The sequence below is a fragment of the Anomalospiza imberbis genome, chromosome 1 (assembly GCF_031753505.1).
Source record: "Anomalospiza imberbis isolate Cuckoo-Finch-1a 21T00152 chromosome 1, ASM3175350v1, whole genome shotgun sequence".
Classification (NCBI taxonomy): domain Eukaryota; kingdom Metazoa; phylum Chordata; class Aves; order Passeriformes; family Viduidae; genus Anomalospiza; species Anomalospiza imberbis.
This window is the reverse complement of record NC_089681.1, coordinates 51,255,978-51,279,172: the sequence shown is the minus strand read 5'-3', so window position 1 is coordinate 51,279,172 and position 23,195 is coordinate 51,255,978. Positions and strand designations below refer to the sequence as shown.

The 23,195-nt window shown below is 37.6% G+C and overlaps 1 protein-coding gene across 13 annotated transcripts in view; it reads right to left on the bottom strand.

Annotated features, from left to right (window-relative positions):
• The window catches only part of PTPRM (protein tyrosine phosphatase receptor type M), a 445,815-nt gene that overhangs the window by 25,493 nt on the left and 397,127 nt on the right, over positions 1-23,195 (bottom strand). For all 13 annotated transcript variants that reach the window (XM_068192138.1, XM_068192146.1, XM_068192169.1 and 10 more), the window contains one exon: positions 9,169-9,266. In XM_068192138.1, coding sequence (XP_068048239.1) covers positions 9,169-9,266 — 98 coding nt within the window. The remainder of the gene's footprint in view (positions 1-9,168; positions 9,267-23,195) is intronic.

The following is a 23,195-nucleotide window of genomic DNA, read 5'->3' as shown; positions in this document are numbered from 1 at the left end:
GACCACCCATAAATGCAAAGGTGTCTTAAAGACAGAAGTAGATTAACTATTGTAAATCAAAATTGCATTTATAAATGCTTATTGGATCAGGGCCTTTATTTGTACAAGAAAAGACAATTGCAACAAAATAGAATATGGTTTTCCTCATTAAATATGAGAAACACTGCTGGTAGCATATGTTCAATTTTCCTTTTTATCACAGCTTTAGCTACCATATCTTGACGAATCTCTTTTCCATTTTGTAAACATTTGGTACGTGTTTTACAAAAAGTCTTACTAACAGAAGGTTTAACTAAATAATTGATACATAATTCCAGATCTGAATATTAAATGCACTAGATTTCTTTTTTCCACACAGTTGCTACCATAACAGTAAGTATCGTCCACAAAGCAGAAAACATAATTTTGAAATCTCATCTGAGCAGAATTATAATTGAGAGTTTGTTCACATACACCCCACATTTATATCCTATGAACATGCCAAAAAATACAGATGTTCATCACAAGATGAGATAAAAGGATGATTGCCAAAGACATAATGAAAATGCTCTGGTTTAATCTATTCATCCCAAGGTACACTGTCCAATTGTTTCAAACATGTTTATTTTACTAATAATTTTAGAAATGTGGAGAAGAGAATTACCTATTTCCACCCTCTAGTTCCATCCCCCAGTAAAACAGTCTAATGTGTGAAACCTAGAATTAAAAATGAAGGTGGAAAGTTGTTGTTGCTAGTTCTGAATATAACAAATAATGTAGGCTGTGGATGGCTAATGAACACAAATTGTGACTTCCAAAGCTGTATATTTAACCATTTGCAATGTGACACATGTAGCTAAAGGCAGTAGGAAAGTCAGGACAGTAATTCATTTACCTAGAATGTTGGAATAGGAGTAATATTACAGGCTTAATATGTGAGCTGGCTGTGAAATACACTTTGCAGTCCATACAGAACAGTTTAAATAACACTGATTATTCAAAGTTTCCAATTTCCTTTGATTCTGAAATATTCTTAGCAAAAGGGTAATGTATATAACTGACTATATCCTGCATGGACTGTCATTAGTGAAGAGCAGTATTATACATTCTAATCTAAAATTAATCCTGAACTAAGTAATGACGGTAAGTCAGACATAAATTTTGAAGTGAAACCTCTGGGCTATAAAATGAAACAGCCAACCATGCTCACTGGTAAAATTTTTAACAGATTTTACAGATGTAGCTCGGATAACAGATACTTTTACTTGGCTGACTTGAACTAAAAGAACATCCAATAATTGAAAGTATTTTTATTTAAATACTTTTCAAACAAAAAAGTATTACAATATAAGAACATTTTATATGTTATAAAACAACCTTTGACAGGAGATAAAACCCAGTCTTTCTTTTTTTCATTTTCTTTTGTTTGCTTTTGAGCAAGTCTGTTATTAGTTTTATACCTCATTCTACAGTTTTCTAAAAGAGGTGTGGAAGACTATTGAGAAATACAGTATTTGAGATACTGTTTGGCACCTTCAGATGAATGGGTCTCTGTGAAGTCAGCCAGAAGTCTTTATGTTGTTCACAACTGCCAGGGTGGGGAAAGATGTCTCCATGAATTTTATTAGCTCAGTCTAACTTCTTCCTGGATGACTCAGAGCTGACATAGTTCTCCACCTTCTGCTGCCCTAAGCTGCCCCAACGGTGCAGCCCTAAGTTGCCTGGTGGGTGCACTCTCATTCAGCTTCTACTCAGAAGAGCTGGCTTTCTGGACATGTCCAGCAGCAGCCATAGTTGAATGCTTTCCACCAGAAATAATGAGTGTGACCCTTTGTTCTTAAGACTCAGGTACTGTGTTAGCATGCCATCAACCTGGCAGAGTGGGTTAGATGAAATTAAGATGACAGGCCCAACCCATGGTGTGGCCTTCTTTTGACCATAAATAGGATTTGGTCTAGAAGAGCTGCTTTAGGGTAAGGCAACCCAAGGTAAAGCTGTTCCAGCATTCCTGCCTCCATTGTTAATACCAGCAGAGGAATATGGATTGTCTCTGCTTCATTGCTTATGTTTAGGCAACTGTGTGCACATCAGTACAGCCCTGGAGAAGAAAAGCTAAGCACAGAACACATGAGAAGGGTGGTCCCATGCCAAGATGAAGGATGGTTAGCTAGAGCTCCTCAAAGCCTGTCTTAATTCCTGACACAACTGTGAAATCACGGGCCTGTTTCTCAGATCCTATGCTCCAAGGACATGATGTGTCTGCATCGAGCAGCCCAGCCTATGCTCTGAACCATGCTTCCATTCCAAGATCAAAATCATGCCATTAGCTGGGTACAGAGCACCAGCTACTTAGTGGATTGCCTTCTGGCTCTAAAACCTGATCATCTGATGTTAGCTTAGACAGCTCTACACGGTACTCTACTGGGTAAAGTGAAACTGTGTCAGTGCCTCCAGGATATTTCTCCCTTCACAGAGAGACTGAAAGATAATTTCAAGAGACTGCTGAGGTGAGGAGACTTGCAGTTATGAAGCCATTTTGCTAGCCCTGACATTTCAAGTAAGAACCTGAAGCCCTCCCTCTTAGCAAACTGCACCTAAAAAGTTGCATCCTACACCTTGGTGGCACTTCAGTTAGTCCAACAAAGGGGTCAGTGCATTTGTGTATCCTTAAACCTCTTTTGTTCGTTTCTCAAAGTGAATTATCTCAATTGGACTAGTAAGCATTAAGATATTAATCTGTTTTGATTAACATTCTTTGAAACATAGCTTTTACTGGAGATGAGAATACAACAAAACACTGAGAGCTGAACCCATGCCTGCTCTGAGTGACATGGGACAGTGCTGAATGCCTCTAGCCTGATGGTCTGTTTTGTGATGCTAACATTACTAACCTGGGCACATCTTTTTTAAACAATTGCAGAGTCCTTCCTTCTCTTTCCTGGAGAACAACAAACTAAATTTTCCTTAAGGGGTTCTCCCTTATTATGCATAATGCAGTAATATCAACTTACTATTTCCAGTTAAAAATCTAGAAAGACGAAATCTGTTGTGATGACTAGAAGGGTTCACTGACTTGAAAGATTAGTAATAGTTTTAAATTTTGATTGGTTTTTCTCAGGGTCTGGGTGTCGGGATGAACCCAAGATTGTAAAAGTCCTTGTTCTCCCAGCCCGTCCAGCCAAAGAAGGAGTTGGAATGTGTAGGATCAGCTGCTCAAGGTTGTTTATTTTCTCTTATCTATAACAGTCTTTCTCTGACTTGCTGAGCTCTGTCTAGCAAGTCGGCCATGGCATTCTGCGTGCCGCCTTAGGCGGCGTTTACACTTTATACTCAAAACTACGTGTACTATATTTACAATAATGTGCCAATATCTATCACTTATGTTAGACAGTGTGTCTCTACCTTAAACCAATGGAAAAGTGTCACCATCACAGCAAGACATGGAGGACAAGGAGAAGGAGGTCAGGACACGCTCAAATCCCTCCATCTTGTTCCCTGAACCCCATTGTAAAAAAGCCCCAAAATTCCACTTTTTCACCCTGTGTTAATTCAACTACTACACTACTTAAACCCTTGTGACTTGTAATTCCTCATACAAAGTTGGCAGCTTTTTCCATGGGCTAAAATCGAAACCACAGGTGTTTTTGACTTTGTGCCAAGGTGTCCGAGCCCCCTGCCAAGGTCTCGAGACAGCCAGGGCAGCCAGAGGGATGTCCTGGACTCCGACAGGTTTTCTGTTTTTCTCATTGATATTCTGTAAAAGTATAAAAACAGAATATAATACCTTGTGCTGATGTACCATAAGCACAAGTCCCATTTTTGGGAGGTAAACAAGATTAGGAAAAAAAATTCAGTGGATGGGGAAGGACAGTGTTAATATATTTAAGAAGTTTGGACTAGAATTAGCTTGAGGAAGTGAATGGATTCATATAACAACCTTTCTCCTTTTGTTTAGAAACTGTGGTTTCTTTCTTTCAGTAGAAAAGTTAAAATGAAACCTTTGTCACCAGTATGCATACAAACTCTTTGGCACACCTCCTAAGGAGCATTAGCACCAGTATCCTGAATTAATTCCAGTGTAGGTAATTTGGCTTATTACATTTAGTTGCAGTTTCAATTAGACAGAGTGTTCTTCCATTTATACTAAATACAAACGTGCCGTTTGTGAGACATGCTGAAGAGTCACTGTGTTTCACCTCTGCAAGATCACAGTATTGGGTGATCTGAATCTTAAATACAATTTGAGTTTACCTTTGTTTATTAGAAGCATCTTCTTCATGGAAGATTCTCAAAAACTTGTAAAATGTATAAGTACAAATTTGTAATAGCTTTGTGATAAAAAAATTCCATTTTCATTCTAAGCATAGGTGTTAAGTCTGTTGGAAGTTTCACACAGTTTTTTTGTTGCTGAAATTTCCAATGAAGATTTTGTTTTTTCTTTTCATCTGTTTCCAGTAAGAAGTCTTTGGACAGGGTTTTATTTAGCAGTTTTTCTTGGATGTATAATCTCTGTCGATAACACAAATTATCAAGTAGATCTGAAGATCTGGTTCATCATAAAGACTTTTGGCTTTTATTTGTTAAGTAAACATCTGTTTAAGAAATGTCTCTTGAATGCTGACCAGTGCTGCACATCCTGAGAACCCAAAGACATGAACATATGACTGCTTAGGGCTGTGACCATGCAGGCTTTCCTAGGAAGAACAACCCTTTTCTGACACCATTTATCTTACAAGTAATGCTTTTTATAGCAAGCCAGCATCAAGGAGATATTCCCTCTGTCAGAAGACTGTTGTATGAATCTCCCCGCTGTCATGTGGAACTCTTTTAAGCATGAAAAGTCAGAATTATCCCCATTTTTGCAGAGAAGTGCCACATATATAACATGTCAAGCAGAGGTCCAGGAAAACAAGCCAAGGAAACATTAAACCACCACTGTATTCTTCCTTTTCCCCTATGCAAATACAGCCCTTCTGGCTCCTGGGAGGGAAATGTCACCTGGGAAGAGTGTGAAATGACTGTTAGGAAAGTATACCACTCCTGAGGGATAAAACGGCAGGGAGAGGCAGTTTGGGTAGCACAAAGGTGTGGGCACAGGCATAGGGGCTGTTTACCAGATCGTGGCTGACCTTCATTCCCTTTTGTGTCACATCCATTCTGTTGTAGTCAACCTTGTTTCCTTTCACAAAAAGGGTCTTTTGTGTGCTTATTAACACTATTAGCACTGGCTGTTTTCTAATTCCGTGTAATAATTGAGAAACTCTAATTACTGTAATTACCACGCTCCTGGGGTGAGGTTTTACTTTTTATAATTATTTATAGTGATTTTGTTTGTGAATACTTTGTTACATTAAAAGCATGATAGACAATCGTAAGTCTGTGCAGTGCATTTATGTATAACCACCTCTACTGAATTTTGCAGCATTTTGAATTTTTCAGCATTTATTAATCAGTTATTACTAAATTTCTTCTGCCTAAAGCAAGTGGGAGAGAAAGTGACTACTGAAAAATGACAAATAAGGTGACGTGCCAAGTTTGATTCCGCCAACTAACTACTAATACCAACCCAACAAGAGCAAAGATGGAGGTGACAGCTAGATGGCACAATTGAATATATTCTAAATCTTCCCACCATGCCTCTTCAAGGCAGACAGAAATGTTTCAATATGTGCAAACACTGAAACAAATCAAGAACCACCTGAGACTTTGGACAGCACATAAACACCCTGATCACATTCCCATTGCTTTTCTGGGTCTTTGGGACTTTGCCCTCCAGAGTTTTCTCTTAGAGTAAGCAAGATGCTCTTCTGTGTCTCCTTTATGATCACCCTGTGTTATCATAACATCATCACACTGCTGGATAAAATTTTTTGTTTCTTACAGAATAATCCACCAGATTATGCTAAATCTCTCAGGTAAAGAAGCTCCCGGAAATTACACTATCTTCAGTTCCCCTACCATTTACAGACGTGGGCACGTAGGCCTCTTGCATTAACATAATCCAGAATACATTACTTTGAAACAGCTTGTTGTCACACTGATGTAATTATACCAGTCTTGATTCTCCTTTATGCTTTTTATCCATTGTGTGTGGCTTGGAAAACTCTGACTCGTGGATCATTACCATTAATTACTTGCCATTTTCTTTTTGTGAACTTCATTGTGAGTGAAAAGCTGTTGATCCCAGCATGAAGAAGATACAGACCTTTTTTCAAGGTTGCTTCAAGGGCTGTTTATTTGTTTAGGGTTTTTTTTTGACAAAAGTTTTTGTCAACCTAGGCCAACCTTAACCAAGTGCCACTTCATCATCCTTTATCAAAGAACTATTCATGCAACTCAGCAATGCTTTTTCTAAATGACTGAGACCTTATTTTGGTTTTTAATAAACAGTCACATTCTAATGAGGTCTTCATAAAACTGACTAAATATGTTTAGAAATCATTAGCTTAAATTATCAGTATAAAAGTCTCCTTAGGGAGCCCTGCAGATTTTGTGGTAAGACTCCTGGCAGATGGATTAGTGTAATAGCTGAAGCTAGTTCTGAATTTCCACACAAGCAGTGTAAATGTGAGTGACTGGGTAACAGGCTACTAGATAAAGAGCTAAATGTCCCTCAGGTGGGTTCATTAAAGAGAGAAAACAATCAAAACACATTTCAGTGCCATTTAAATACCAGGTGCACAGCAGTCTGCAGGTGCCAGAAACACTGACAAGGGTCCCTCACTGGAACACACAAGAGCTTAAAGGGATGTGCAGTTCTGACAAGTGTGCCTCAGATAATGACAGATATTGGCAGATGTACCCGGACCCTGCTGGAGGGTAATGGGGGACTGAGTCATTTGCAGCAGGTGCCTGCATTAGGGACAGCCTCATGGTGATTCCTCTAGCAGCAATTAAAACAGTCCTGATGCATAATGCTCCAGGGCAAGAAGCAAGTTCCTAGCACTGATTTAATGACTATCCAGCCAGTACTGGAAAACAAATACACATACGCCCCCTCAATGATTAATTCATGAAGGCCGTACATCGTGTGGCAAACAAGTTAAATTTTGAAAATTCCTGTTTCCTGAAAATGCAGAATAATTTTCCTCCTTGGCTTAACATGGTTAGAAAGTAAAAATAAGAAACCCCTATAAATCTTATAGCAGTGATAGCAATAGAAATAGAAAACCTCAAGTTTGGGAAGATTATAAAGGTTTGCCCTACAGGAAAGCTACCAAAACTCCATTAAAATCATTACTACTCAAGGTGGCACAGAGCTTGTCTTAGGGGTTGTGGGACAGATGGTGTGTTTGTAATTTGCCTCCTTGTTGCTGATGATTCCAGCTCTGGGAGTGGCACAAAAACACCAGTGGAGGAGTGAGTGCATTGTTCTGTGGCTCATATGATTTTATTTCCATTAAAAGCTCATTTCAATTTCTGCACTTTGATTTCACCTATGCTGGCCTCCAGAGAAAGTGAGAACAAAGTCATTTCTAGTACTGCCAGAAACAACAAAGTCGCAGATCTGTATCCCACTAGGACTCTTGCACCCTGAAGAAATCTCCAGGGTGGCAAAAACCATTCCTTGCTGCTGTGGGAATGTGCTGTGCACCTAAATGCTGTGAGCAGAGGCTGCCAGCACTGGCACCAAGACTGGTGTCTCCCTTGCTGACATTCGACGGTTCACTCTAATTGTTGCTTCCAAATACTGACTTTGGGAAAACAGTATGTGGTTTCATGCAGAATGCTGGTTTTGCTCTCAGGCTTGTTTATTCATACCCAGAAACATCCCCTTTTAAGTTGTTTGCTTGGGCACTTATGAATGTGTATAAAGCTTTAACTAAGAGGTTTGCTGGAGAGCTTCCTATTCTTACAAATCCACCCGTTCTGAATTGATATGTGACCATCCAGCTATTTCTACCTTCTTTCTCACTCAAGGGACTGCATTTTCCATGATCTCTCTTTGTCTCTGCAATTAGTACATGTGTTCCTGCAGCAGGTGTTAATTGCAGTCACAATCTCCATCTTTTTTACATCTAAAAATAATACTGGCACCTGATCTGTAAGCAGGCTTGAGCACACAGATATCTAACCGTTAGAATTTATATTATCAGTTCACAAAGGACATCTGGAAGAATAAACTGAGATTGTAAAACTGGACTTGCCCAAAAGGACTTCAACTCACACCACATAAACAGTGCTCTCTCCTAATGCAAATGCCACAGGGCAGAGGGATATCAGACATTCCACCAGTGTGAAATTAAAAACAACTCTTAAAAACATGCTGCTCAAACCAAGCTGTGTGCACTTGAATTCTTATTTCAACGATTTGATTTACAATAATTGCAGTAGTTCCCAAAAAAGCAGTGGGATTTCTTTTTATATCAAATGAAAGCTATATAACAAATTCCTAAGCAAATTTTCTTGAAAAAAACATCCCAGATGAGAACTAAGACAGCAGTGCACAGACAAAGCAGTAAATGAAAAGACTCACTCTCTGACATTTGTGTGAAACACAGAAAAAGGTTCTATTCAATACTTGTTGAAAACAAAATTAGCTATAAAGACTAGAGTAGGAGGCCTACTTTAGAAGCTACCAAGCAAAGAAAGAGAAGTACACCGTATCAATCAGGTAACTCAAGCTTTCCTTTACTATCCAGCTCCTGAAAATGACCTCCTGATCAACAAACAGTGCACAAATGTGTAAAACTGATTTTTTCTGTTTTAGTCCAGAAGGCCTTAAGGAAGGAAAACCCAAACAAGCCAGACCAATTTAGACAAATATAGCAAAAGCAATTTCATAGTTTAACTACTTTTCTCAGACATCTGTTTCAGAATGAATCCCCCTTAGCCTTCCTTAAAAAAAATAAATTTGTTGTCCTGCAACAAATTTACTGATTTTCTGAAGAGAAATGGTATCTCTGAGATATGTACAAACATATGACACCTCCCCTCTTTGTCAGTCTTTACAGACTCTGCTGTACAGAATGCAGCTTTATCAGTTACTTTTCCATTGTGCTAATGGTAACAAAGCCAAGCATCCAAGGCATGTTTAAAAATAATTGATAACAAACCTCTCAGCACAGGCAGTCATACATATTTTATGTGCTATACTTAGTACGTAAGAACCTTGTTGGTCTGTTATTTAATTTTGAAAAGCAAACACCTTGGACGTCTTTCATCTTTTTAAGTACAAAAACCACTTACCCTTCCCACTTCTACGAGATTAGTAACCATGATTATGCTTGCTGTGTTTTCATGCCATACCATTCTCCAGAAGTCATATATTGTCTCCTGCATTGGTCCTGAAACAATAAATCATAGGAAAGGTTACTATCTGAAAGTCTCATGACTGGAAGCTTGTCTCTGGGGAACTTTGTGAAACCATGACTGTACACATATATTCGCATCACTATCATCATATTTTTCATTTAGGGTCGGTCATTTCTTTTCTGTCATCCTACCTATCTGCATTTAAGTATTTTTCTCCTTGAAACAGTGTTCTGAAAGAAAGTTAGTTCTCCAGCACTTAGGTATTTATCTCCATAATACCCAGAAGTGGAATTATAAAAAAATGGATAACATCACTCTTTCTTTTAGCAATTGCATGATAACCTAGGGAAGGAGTATTTGGAATGAAATGAGCCTCAATGGAGCATCTGGCCTTTCCTGGTTTCTAATATTTTTCTTAGTATACACTATTCATCAAATTAGCCCAGCTCCTAAATTGTAGTTCCTGAAGTGAGACAGAAATTATAGTTTTTTTGCTGAAGTGGATCACTTTGCAAAACAGTGGGGAAAGCGGCAAAGAAACCTGACGTGCCATGGCAGCAGATTCTCTGCAGTGCTTTCCTCAACCTGTCCGCTTCTGTTCATGAACATACAAGGCTTCCTCCAGCCCTTCCTCCATCGTGCTGAAGCTGGGTACCAGCTCACAGGAAATGCTACAGAAATGCAAAATGTTGAGAAAAAACACATCTCTTTGTGTGCACCTGGTCCTGTCTGTTTGTAGCCTATACATCTCACTCATGGTGCTCGGTGTGCCATCGCAATTTTAAACCAGTGCTTTAAAATCACTGAGCCAGTAAGAGTAAACAATATAAACTATAAGCTTAACATCCATACTGAATCCATTACTGAACTGTCACATTGCAGTAAACAATTAGAGGCTTATTTAGAGGAATGACTTAAATCAGCTAATTGGAGAACAAATGGATAATGTATTGCCCTAATGTTCCTCTAGTAAAGAAGGCAACACTCTTCAACCATTACCAAACCATACATTGACAGATTTGGGCAGTTTGGCACTCATGTTGTGTACTTTGATCTCCCTTTGAAAATAAAATCTTCACTCTGAAATCAAGCATTTAGTGGAAAATGTAGTAATATATTATTGCTATATTGTCATGGCAGAGGGCTTGGACCAGATGGTATTTAAAGGTCCCTTCCATCGCAAACCATTCTGTGACTTTGTGGCTCTACGATATTAGAGGCAAGCCAGAACCAATTCACTAGGCAAATAACATCACAGTTAAGGCATAACTTACATCTGAAATTTAAGAAAATGGTAATAGACTAAAACTCTTGAATTTTTAAAAAACTGTATTTATTTACAGCAATTCCAAATTATAAATTTTCCACCTATAATTTGCACAGATCCTTTAAAGAAGCTATGTATTCTCCTGCTTATTTTATCCCTCTTTAAAAATGATACATATATTATGAGTTTCACAGGTCTCCTTATAGTTTTTGTTTCCTTATAGGCTTCCTTGAATTGTTTTCATTGTTCATGTAACAGGAGAAAAATCCATTTAAAACAACAAGAAACTATGAATGTTAGCACACAAGAAATGTCAGAAGGTCTTAAGAGTAGAATTAACAGCAGAATCTCAAGCTATAGTTTCTAAAATTCCTAAATTCAAGCTGATGTTATAGCTGCAAAACTGAACACCTTTCTTTTCTTCTTTAAATTAACAGCATAGAACAGGTGATACTTTTGTGAGATTTCATTCTGAATTTCAACAATAGTTCAATCGCTCTCCATCGTATGGAAATTTACAGCAAATATTTTTCTTCTACCTAAGTGTCCTGGATATGCGATACAGTCATGGTCCAAGTGCAATTTCGAATGTCACAGTAATATAATTAGTATATATTCTAGTGAAAGTTTAGCTTGTTTGTGTTTTAATATTCTAGGATTCAGTGTAGCTTTCTTTTGCAATTAAAGTCATGACAGCGCTAGAAAGGTTTTGTACCAGCCTCTCCTACCGATTATAAGGAATCAAAGTATTCCACTCACTCTAGGAAAATACTGTCTCTGTACAGCTTCTTCCTTCCTCTCAAATCTGAAACAAATACTCAGCTCAATTACTACTGCTATTATCTTTCAAGAAGCATAGCTAAAAGAAGGATTAGGGAAAAGTGGCTTTCCACAGAGTAGTGTCCTGGAAGAAGCCTTCAAGTTCATGACACATTATTAACATTACACTTGATCAAGGACAAAAAAATAACAACATTATTGCTTCAAGAATCCTGGTTTAATGGAGAAAATCTAGATGGCTCCTCTGCATTCTGTCTTCTTAGGACTGTGTGATGATTCAAAAAATTTAATCTGAGCATATTTTTGGTAATGCTTCCGGAAAGGTACACGGTCTACACATCTACACAGGTCTTGTCCCCTTGCAAGAAGCCAGAATCTTTGAGAAACTGTGGGGGCATGTAGCAAGTTTCTTTATATATTATTTCAGTTTTCTCTCCACAGATTCACTTGAGATATGAGACAGTTGGGCCCTACATTGTAACAGTCATTTCTTTTTCACAGCTCTGGGATAACCTGCAATAATTTAATCCTGATTTCTTTTTTCCCTACAGACTGCATAATTTGTGCTGTGATTTAAAGATTCCTACATTTCAAACCCAGAAATCACAAATTACAACTGGGAAGAGATCCTAAACACTAATTTATTCCTGTAGATTTTGGATTTGTCATTCTCCATACAGAAAAAAAGTCAATAAATTATAAGAAAAAGAAATCTTTAGGAAAAGTAATGGGTTTTTTGCAGGCCAGAGAAACAGCTGAGCTATAACAAGTTTTTCAAGCTTGATTCTAAGTGTACTTCTAGAATAAATGTCCTATTCTGCAGTGCAGAGTATCGTCTTGTCAATCCTACTGTCCAAATAAGACAACCATAATTAAAAGTGCTTGACAGGATTTCCTGCTTTCCTGCTCTCCCTTCATATTCTCCCATGTTTTCTTGCTTTTTGGGTTCAATTCTTACATTTAGCCTCCAAACTTCTTTCAGGCTCAAGACAACGAAAAAAGAAAAAAACAAAAAAAACAACACCCCAAAACATACCTTAAAGTCTCAGAAAGTAATTCTTCTATATCCCATTTTTCTTTTCTTCATGACATTTAAAAAATATTTTCTGACATATTAAAAAATTATTACTTGTATCAGGCAGTAAATGAAAAGCATTAGAGGCTAGGTAGGGTTGTGGGATTTATTGTCCTGAAGAACTAAACAATTTGATTCCAGAGACTTGTGGTAGGAGGAGAAAGAGGCTATAATTGTTCTAAGCATCAGCTTAACAGATGTGTGCACAATAGGCAGAAAGGTTATTCTCAGCAGTTGCCCCCTTGCAGGAGGAGAAAGTCTGAAGAGAAGGTACTGTGCTACTCGACAGAAAGCCTGCGGCACACCCCATTAGCTCCACAATACAGTACTTGGTATCAAAGATCTCTGCTGTGAAAAAAAAGAGATAGCCAACATACTGCAACCAGAAGATGAAAAGCAAAGGAAGATAAGAAAAAGAAATCAACCCTCCAAATCCCTAGCTAATTAAATGCATTATTGAAAAAACTCAACAGAAACAATTGTTTGTATATATTATAACCATTGGTTCTATTACCAGCAGTAGTTAGTCGCTGCTCTGGGAACAAAAACATATTAGGAAATGGAACATTACACAGATTTTATGAATGTTTTAGGCTCTTTAAAGCTGCTTTTGTAACCAGAGTTTTCTAGTTCCTCTATTTCTGCATCCTATTGTGAAACCCAGTTCTAAAAACTGGTATTGCTACTGGTGTATGTGATCAATTTGAATGTGATGAACTAGCCCAGAATATAGGAAAAACTGTTCAGATGTAGGGAAGAAAGCAAGTACATGAAGTAAAGTGTAAATCCTGAAGTTAAAAAACTTCACCCAAGTAAAGTTTGAATCCTGAAGCATACATAACACACAGGACTTTTAAATCTGTGGGTCATTTTTCAATTTCTAGAAAAGCAAGCAGCTTAGACAAGGAATAAATAGTTTCTAAAATATTTTTCTGCCATAGAGTATCAAATCCACAAGCTAACATTTTGTCCACCTGAGACCAAATTCAGTGATAGATATTAAAGATAGAAATGTGTAGAAAATGAACTGATACCCTTAAGCTCCAAAGACTCCCCAGGGATAGCGCATGGGCAGCGGGAGCAATAAATATGTGCTGATAGAGGCAGGTAACTGACAAAATGCAAGACTTATACCTGCAGCAGTTAAATTCCACCTTGAAAAGAGAGCAGAAATGCCTCTTACAGTGAGTAGCCACAACTGCACTGTATGAGGAGGTGATTATAAAATGGTCCCTTCACCTGCTGGTTACTGCGGCTTCTGGCAGCAATGATAACTGCCTTCACTTTTTACTGCAGCAAAACCTGCTGCTTGCTGCTGTGACTGCCTACAGCTGGATTACTGAAAGACACTTAGCTAATATACTTACTTAGAGGGAGCTGCATTTCAGCTCTCATTCTTTTACTATATGTGTTCCCTTCAAAATGAACTTGAGATACAGTGAGTGTTTTCCTATTAAGAGATACAGCTGCATGGCAACAACAGTAACAACAAAAGCCCAAAAGCAATGATTCCCTTTGCAACTACAGTGTCAAAAACCCCCAAACCCATTATGCAGCAGAAATTGTCTAAAATACACTCAAAAGCATAAAACCAGAGGGAAACAGAATATTGGGAGAGGATGTAGTAGATAAAAAATTTCAAGAACTCTTGTTTTCCTAATAAACCTTTTGAGACAGATGTAGCTGTTAGTAGGATAATTCATTTCACAGGAGGAAGAAATTTGCACCGCTAATCCAGAGATCTGATAATCCACAAGAACATTCTATTTGTTCTTTTAACCATGCTAGAATTTGGAGGTAAATACCCCTTCAGAAAAAGGTATGTAATAAACTGCAGCTAATTGTCACTTTGCACTATCAATGTCACTGACTGCAGGCAAGGGAACATTTCCCACAACTGAAGCACATTTTTCCCTACTCAATAAGGCAATGTGCCCAAGATTTTTAGCAAAAGGAATCTGCAGGTGCATCATTACGTGACCAAGCTTTCATAGCTGCTCAGTTCTGTTAGTCTCCCAGTTACCTCATTGGAAGCTCATCACTGGTCAGCAGCTCTGCAAATCTGGACAGCTCCTTAGGTGACCAGGTGTAGGCTAAGGAGTCTTAAGATTGAATCCTATTTTTTCAGAAAGTAACCCATCTTCATCTTTCTATCTAAAATAGTCAGCTTACTATAGAAAAAAGATACAGATATCAGTTGTGCTGACTTAGCCACTTGCAAGATAAACTGCTGGTTCAGTATTTTTTATAATTCCATGGCCACACAGCAGTACAGCTGTTGCTGAATCATCTTCACCTTCCCAAATGAGCTGGTTTCTGAATGGAAGGTACTTTTAAGGTCTGCTCAATCGCTGATAATCTGATTTGTCAGGGGCAGTCTTCACCATGCTTGTTGAATAGTTATGGTAGCATGTGTTGAACTTTCACTCATGCTTCAGGAGCTCTTAAGGATTTAATGCCTCTTTGAAGTCCAGAACAAAACTCTGCTAAAACTTCAAAAACTCAGGCAAAGATTATGCAATCTTTTCTCCCTCAAAATAGGTTTAGACACTTGTTTTCTACTGCAACATACACACTTAACTTTAAAGGTTTACACAAGAGCATCTTCATAGGCATAGTATGTGTGTTCCTATTATATGAACAATTTTGGTATCTGAGATAAAGCTGAAGTCAAGATATCACTACACCATATGGGCCCACTGCTCACCACTAGCTACCAAAATGCATACAGATCAGTCTTTTGTGTTTTTAGGTCTCAAGAAAATAATGAAGAAAGCGAATCAGGTCACATAACCTGGAAGTCTTCTAAACGCTTTAATAAAGTTCTCCCAAGTCTGTTCCAGAAAGTAAAAGAGCTTTGAGGGTAAAAGGTACCCCAGGGCCATCCACCTGTTCACTTCTACTGTGAAGTCTCCTCCAGGCCTATCACAGTAAGAATTAGCACACAAAAAAGCAACAGACATTTGTACTGGCGAAACTTGGCCACTAATGCTTCGGTGTTATTTATTAATTGCTAGTTTCTAGCTGTCATACACATTTTATGCACTAAAGAATCTCAGTGAAATAAATAGAACCCCTGTAATGAGCTAAAAACCCCCATGCTTTTGCTTTTATCCCTTTATTTCATTTGAATTAATATTTAATTCCAATGTTGAGTGTGATGACATTTGAAAACTACTTTCTAACTTTAGGATTACAAGTATTAATTACTACATAATCTTCAACAGGGCTATATTGTAATTATACAGCTATGCTGGATTTTCTGATAAAATCTTCCTTACAAATGTCTCTTGCCTTGGAAAAAATATAAATAAAGTTGTGGATGGCTTACCAATGAGGCTGGTTCCCTATATGTATGTTAGACCAGCAAGGATTCCTCAGGCTATGGCTACTCTCATATGAGGTATGGAAAAATCTTCTGCCCCAGTCTTAGACCTTATTTTAACAATTCTTTCATTGTAGTAGATCCAGAGATTGCACAGAGAGAATCCAACTGCTTGCAGAGGCAGTAATGGCCTCATAGTCAGCTGAGAAAAGATACCATTTTGTAAGCAAAAATTCTACCAGAACTTAATTCACAAGCAAATAGAACTGTTTGTTTTCTCCTGAAACTAGTTTTAACCCAGGCTTCAGAACACACCATGCATATCAGGTATATCTGAGTTGCAGCCAGTCTGCCTTTTCTTTTTTTGGCCTTTTGCAATGATACCACCTTAGAATGCTTTCCCTCAAAAAAAAAAAACAGTAAAAAAATAGTATGCAGCAACACTGTTCCACTGTAAGTCACCTCAGCTACACTCAAATGGGTTAATCAGGACCGAGATACAAATTTAAAATGTGCTTTTCATTATTTCTTTACTTAGATGGATTATCAATAAGAAACAGATCTGAATGAATCCTGTTAGCTTGACATTTCCTGAAAATACTGCTTATATAGCAATCTGAAATGCTTTATTGGGACAAATCCTGCCTAGTGCAGCTACTGGCAGTGTAGAGGCTTTCTACTGTATCCTTTGCTCTGGAAAAACACAGCTTTCCCTCATTACCAGCCAAGGGACAGCACAGTGAATAGTAATTGGCTGATTTTCAAGCACAAACTGAATCCTACCTGCTTTGAGCTAGCCAGTCAGCCAGCCCTGCTGCCTGCACACTGCTATATGTGAAAATTGGCTTTCAGAAAATGAAATGTTCAAAGTGCTTTCAAGTCCCATTAGCTTTCAACAAGGCTTAGATTACTAAGTGACTGTGGAGCATGTGGAAATTTTATATACAGATCCCACGAGACTGACCAGTGCTTTGGCTGGCTTTCTATACCACCTACTCCTATATTTAAGCAGTCAGCACTAAACCTCTTACAGGAAGAAGAATAGAAGATTGACCTGTAAATTCTCCATCTCCTTCCAAAAATAAAAAGAAAATAAAAACATTGTTATTTACAATGTACAGTAGTGGGGAGCCAGAGTCCCACTGTTTTATGAAATAATGCAAGTGTTTCACAAATAGCTAAAATACAAAAACCCCTCTACTCTGAATTCCCAGATTAATATAAAGATACTTAAAAATATTATCCTTTGAGCAATGATAAAACTGATTACTCCAGAGATTTTTTCCTTTAAAACTGCTCATTTCATAAAACTAGATAATCAGTTTGAAAATGTGTATTTTCTAAATGTATGTATATTCACATACACATCAACTGTTGGCAAGAGCTGGATAATTCTTCTTGTTGGCATTTCCTCTGATCCTATTCTGCAACGATTATGTGGCTAGTCAGATGGAGGAATGTGGTATTTTTTCTCTGTAATGTCATATGGCATTTTCTTTATTGATGCAGATCTAACTGGGCCAGAACAGTGCCCATCTCAATGCATTATTTTGTCTGCATTATGGTACTATCTAGAAATCCCAGTCTGGGACTGGAGCTCCATTGCAGCAGAAGTGCATCACACACATAATGCCCATGAATACACAAAGGTGTTCATGCCCCTCACAGTCATAAGAAGCCAAACACACCCTGAAAGACAAGGTAGGGTTTGAATGACCTGAACAGTCTTGGTACAATGCACAGCAACCACAACATGACAGCTTCTACCATTCCTGAACAATCTTACCTGCTCCTGCTCCATGTTAGTATTTCCACCACTTTCAGAAACAAGTCATTGCTGAACTTCTTTTAAAGGCTGTGACCACACTTTATTTGTGCACTCTTGACAGGTGCTATTTAAGACATTTTTATGCTGCTACAGCTAATGCTGCCAGCTAAGTTTCCATCTAATAAAGTGTTACACACTTATTGATTGACATTTCTCCACGGTTAGATTTCCAATACTAGCTCAGTTTGTTCTATTTGAACAAAATAAAATGAAAATGTCATATGGTTTTCCAAAGAATAAATAGCACATTTCCACAACACCTTTTGACTACTCACAGAAATACTGCAGACTGGTAACAGAGGAACTGGTAGCAACAGAAATTGTCCAGATTTAAACAGGTAGCCTGAGATGAGACAAAGCTGAATGCAGTAAAAGTGGTGTACACAGTACTACTGTCTATGTATGCACCCTTATGCCACTCAAGAAAGTTACTTTTTCTGATCTTAATTGCAGGAAACTAAAAAAAAAAAAAAAAAAAACATCAAAACAATGTAGTTGTAGTTGAATGTTGTTCATCCAATCTAACTGAAGAACTCTTTCTTTCATATAATTTGCTTGTTCCACAGCAGAGATGTTAAATGGTCTGCTCCTCTCATTAACAATTTCTTAGACTGCGTAAATTCAGTATCTTCCAAATTCTGAATTACATGTAGCACTCCTGGGGGTTAGGAATTTCCTAGTGAGGGCTGTGTGGAATACTTGAATAATGCCAGAGCCTTGAATCTTTACCTTGCAGCTTTTAAGAGAGCACTGCTAGACAGTGGCTTACAGAGAGTGTGTTTCAGGTTTCTATCCTATGAAACAGGAAAGCTTTGAATAATGTAATTGTGACTAGAGGCCTTGATGTATTTTCCAATGGATTGTACTGGCTACAGAGAAGTAGGTCTCACTCATACATGGACCTTCTTTCTCTCTATGTACTACAGATATTTTAATTCCTTAATTATAGTCAAGCATGTGAGAAGAACGATGGGTGACTCATTTGGGAACCTGAGACACAGGTATGAATACATCAGATGGGACAGCAAAGACAGATATTGGCTCTCTGCCTGAGGTCACAGCTCTGACTGAAGGGTTATTCCTGGAGGCTTGAGAACATGGTTCAAACTTGAGCTGTCTTTGTGAGATCAGTACAACAGAAAGTTTCAGTTGCTGAATCAGTATTTTCCACCAAAAAAGCTGTTTATGTTTCTAATTTGTGCATTCTTCTTAAAAAGTGTGATTTGCATCATGGAAATATGAATACCTATTAATTACTCATTCTAAACAGCTCATCTGAGCTTGGAAAGATGAACACATACAGATTTTTTTGGTAAAAAACATGCTGCATCTAACATTTCCAAAACAAAAACCTTAAGTAATTGACTTGTTGGACTGGGCTCTTCATATCAACTTGCAATGCAGAATCAATTTTGATGATGGATGAGAAGTTTAAGATCATTTTATCCCCTTCAGTAGAAGGTTCCTTAGGGAATGGACAAAATAACCTAATTAGTCTTTTGCATTTCTACTTTCTATTTCCATGTTGAGTCAATCATAAGCATCACATTGCAATAAAATCATCACTATTCTCTAGCTCAAAAATATGAGTTCATTTTGGCTACTTGTTTCTTTTATTTTTCCCCAAGGACTTATTGTGAAGGAATGTTGCTCATGCCTGTGAGTAAGATATTCAGATGCTGTATTTTTTAAACTTGTACTGGGAGTTTAAGTGCATTAGCATGAACACTTTACCTAGATGAACAAACAAGATAATTTAGTCTACATTAAAGCATAAGGAAAAATGCTAGAAAAAAACTTCTGTCATAGTTTATTGTCCTGATCAGTATCGCATGAGTGAGACACATCACTCATAATGTATTTTTATATTTAAGGGTAGAGAACATCGGTACATTTATTTCTTCCTCACAGAAATAGTCAGTATCAAACAACTATTAGTCAGATCAAGATATGTACAAAAGTCATTAAAAAGAGATGTTATTTGATATTTAAAAATGATATTTTTTTCTTTTCGGTGTCAAGATAATTATGATTCAAAATTATATCTATGTAACCAAAAACTCAGGACTATTATTTATTGTTATTTTTGGGGACCACCTGGTTATTTTCATCACTTTGAGTAGGAAAGGGCAATGTTAACATTTTAGTTCTGTTTTTTCATTATATTTTATGGGAGACTGCAGTATTTGATGTACACTGTAAACAACGAATGCCATTCTAACATGCCAAGTATTTGTGCTCAGTATAGACATAATACATGAACACGCTTGCAAAAGAATGAGATTTAGAAGCAGCAGAGATTCGGAATCTCCACAGTCTACATCTGAAGATGCAACTGTATGGAAAAATACAGATGGACAGGGAAAGAGATTAATCTAATAAGCTTGTATCTTTTCTTGTTTTCAAAGGCACTGCTTCAAAATAACCCGGACTGTCATGCGCATTGGTGGCCATATCAATCTACTGATTTCAGTTGCCACCGAAGGATACATAAGAGAGAAAAGACAACAGACTTCAAAGATTTGGATACAGGCACAAGACAAAAAACCAAACCAAAACAAAAACAATCACCCAACCAAAAACCACACAAACAAAAAAATCCCAACTCCCCAAAAAATCCAGATCACCCAAAACTGCCAAAAAACCCCAAAAAACCGCAGCCTTATTTGTTTCTTGATACATTTATTTCTGAGATACATTTTGTTTTGTAAATTTTCTACACTACTTTTTTTTTTTAATCTAACAGATGAGAAGACCAAAAGCCCGCTTCCTCCAGACTGCTGAAGACCATCTGGTGAATAAACTTCACAGAACAAAAGATGCCCTGACTATGTGATTTTTCTGACAAACTGCATTTCCTGGCCTCTATTCTGCTTTAGCACTAGGCTTCACTGATTAACAGGTGTGTTAACAGGACTCTGTCTAGCACCTCTGGGTGCTAGGTACCCTCCTCACCAAGCCCAATTTGTGACTGATTTTTTGTCAAAGATGGAAAACTTCTCATCACACATCAGCTTTTCATAATTTGCCTTCTTCTAAAATACAGACATGCAGGTGAATTTGTACGGCTGATGCTGTATACATCTTCCTTGAATAAAAAATGGATTCTAGTGCATAATATAGGCAATTAGTAGCCAGAGCAACCCTAAGAGATGGTCACCTTTATAATGTTCTTTTCTGAAAGTGTTTTTTATCACAAGGACAGTGTGCTCAGCTCTTGAGTTTCAAGAGTTTCAAGACAATTTCCCTGTTTGCAGAATATATCTTAAGAATATATCTTAAGTTACATATTTTTGAAGAGGACAAATATATTACTTTTCACACAATCTTCTATTTTCTATATTACAACCAAGAAACATTTTCCTTTTGCTTTATTTGCCCCTTATTATTTACTGCAGACTCTCATTTCTCTTCTTTATTCTGATATGCAAAGATCTGTTGTAACTTTTCTAGTCTGATTTTCACAACACAGAAATCAAACCAAGGTCTTGTCTTTGAGACAGAGATCTATATATGCTCTGAAGTCCTTTATGTCTGATTTATTGAAGCTCAGTCTGTGTGGGGAAGTGGATAGGAAGAATTGCTTTTTCTTCCTCTGTGGCTTTGACAATGGACTACAGAAAAATCATAATTTTCTCAAACTTGCTTCATAAGCCACATTGACAAACAAGTGAAAGAACAGCCTGCATGGGGTTTCGGAATTTATATTGGCAAATAAATACAAAATAATTATTTATATAGTATCTAGAGCTTGTTTGTACTTTCAGAGAACTTCCAAAGGTATATGAAAGGTGGGCATGTATTACATGCCAAATGTAGAAACATATGTATAAAATGCAAGTGCCTTCACCTAGCAATGAACCTATCAGCAGTTTTCTAACACTGCTCCTATACCACTTGGTCTGTACACAAAGATCTGGGGAAACAAAACACTGTAACAAAGTCTAAGTCAACTTTGTATCAGAAAACCATGCTAGCTCTGCATTTACAGCCTTCCACCTGAATGGGGTGTCTCATTCCCTGCACAAATAAAACTACTCAACAGCTGATTATGACATTGACACAAAAATACAGAAATCATGAAAATGGTGAAGGACAGCTGTTCTGACAGTTATCACTAAACTCTCCTATTACAGATGAAGAGGCAGAGAGCAACTCTGGTATTCTCATGTACTATAAAGTGGTAACTTGTAAAAAAGCATTGACTTTGATGGTTACAAAGTTTTTAGTACACACTGTTTCTTTTTGTCCTCATCACCAATAAAAGTACAAATATTTAATAGATACTCAAACTTAATAGCAATCGTGAGTCGTTGGTGGGTAATGGCAGCAAGTGAGCTAAGGTGAATTTACCATATGACTTCACAATATAACCTGTAGATGTCACTTTCACACATAAAGGGTCTATTCCTTCTGTACATGTTTAGGTAGGGGCAAAAAGTAACTTCTTTTTCATTTGTCACCACTACTGCAAAACAGGTGAACTTGGTTCTATAAAGCCTCACCTTTCCAAAGGGGGGCTGAGAATGGGCTCATCTCTCTGACTGAAGACAGATGGCTTCAACCACCTTTTTAATGTTTTGAAGATTAAGAAGTAAAAACAGCAGCAAAACCAGCTGAAGCTTCAAGATTAATACAGGTACACAGAATTCAATCACTTAGTATATATATCAGAAAAACAGCCTGCCTGTTTTCAGTCCCACATCCTGCAAAAAAATGACAGCACCTATGAAACTGAAAAATTGTGGACAACTATTTTGCCTTGCTGTTATTTAATTCTCCCTGAAGTAATTTCACATTTTATTATTCATCTGAAGGCTAAAACCACAGAAGCAAAAGTTTCTTTGTAAAGAGAAGTGTGGAGCTTCCACACTGCTGTAGTTGTGACAACTTTTTGCGACATAAAAACATGCCAAGGAAGTTAAGAATATTGCTATTCAATGCACTATTTCTGCTTCAGATGCCTAAAAGGGAAGTTTCAGTTTGAAAGAAAATGTGTTTTTGTTTCTGAAAACTCTTATTAAAATGTTCACACAGCACACAGAGTTGTGCATGGAAGAAAGACAAGTATTTTGCAGAAAAGAGAAGGACTATGAAAGGGGTTATTAGAGAGGAAACATTATGCTGTTGGTAGGGAAGACTGCAAACATTTTCCTTGTAAATATTTATTTTCAGAAGTTTCTAACTTATACCTAAAACCTCCTCCTGACTGAAATTTGGCTTGATGTCTGTCTCCATAACAAGCAATGCAGAAAGCAATTTTGCATCTGCTTTACAGATTTTTGGATACAGAGGAAAAAAAAAAGAGGCTGAAAGGCTACACTGCAACATTGTATCTAAAATTGTTTTATTTTCAAGAGTAACTTCTTACAGTCTTTAAGATATGCTCTGAAGTATTTCCACAAAACATCTCAGATCCAGCTGCTCTGCATGCTGCAGCAAGCAGAGACAATCTGAACTGTGGGGAGCATTCAAAAGTCTGAGATGCACAAAAGAACATACTTTATATACAAAGACATGCAGCCTGCACGTGAGATATCTGCTGTTTCACACGACTGCCCTGCTTGAAAACCTGCCCTGGTGGAAATGGCCATGAGTGACACTCTGGAATGGTGCTAACATTCATTTGTCACTCAACATTTACAGCTGCTGGTGCTGTGGAGGAGGAAGCATCCAAAATCCTTGA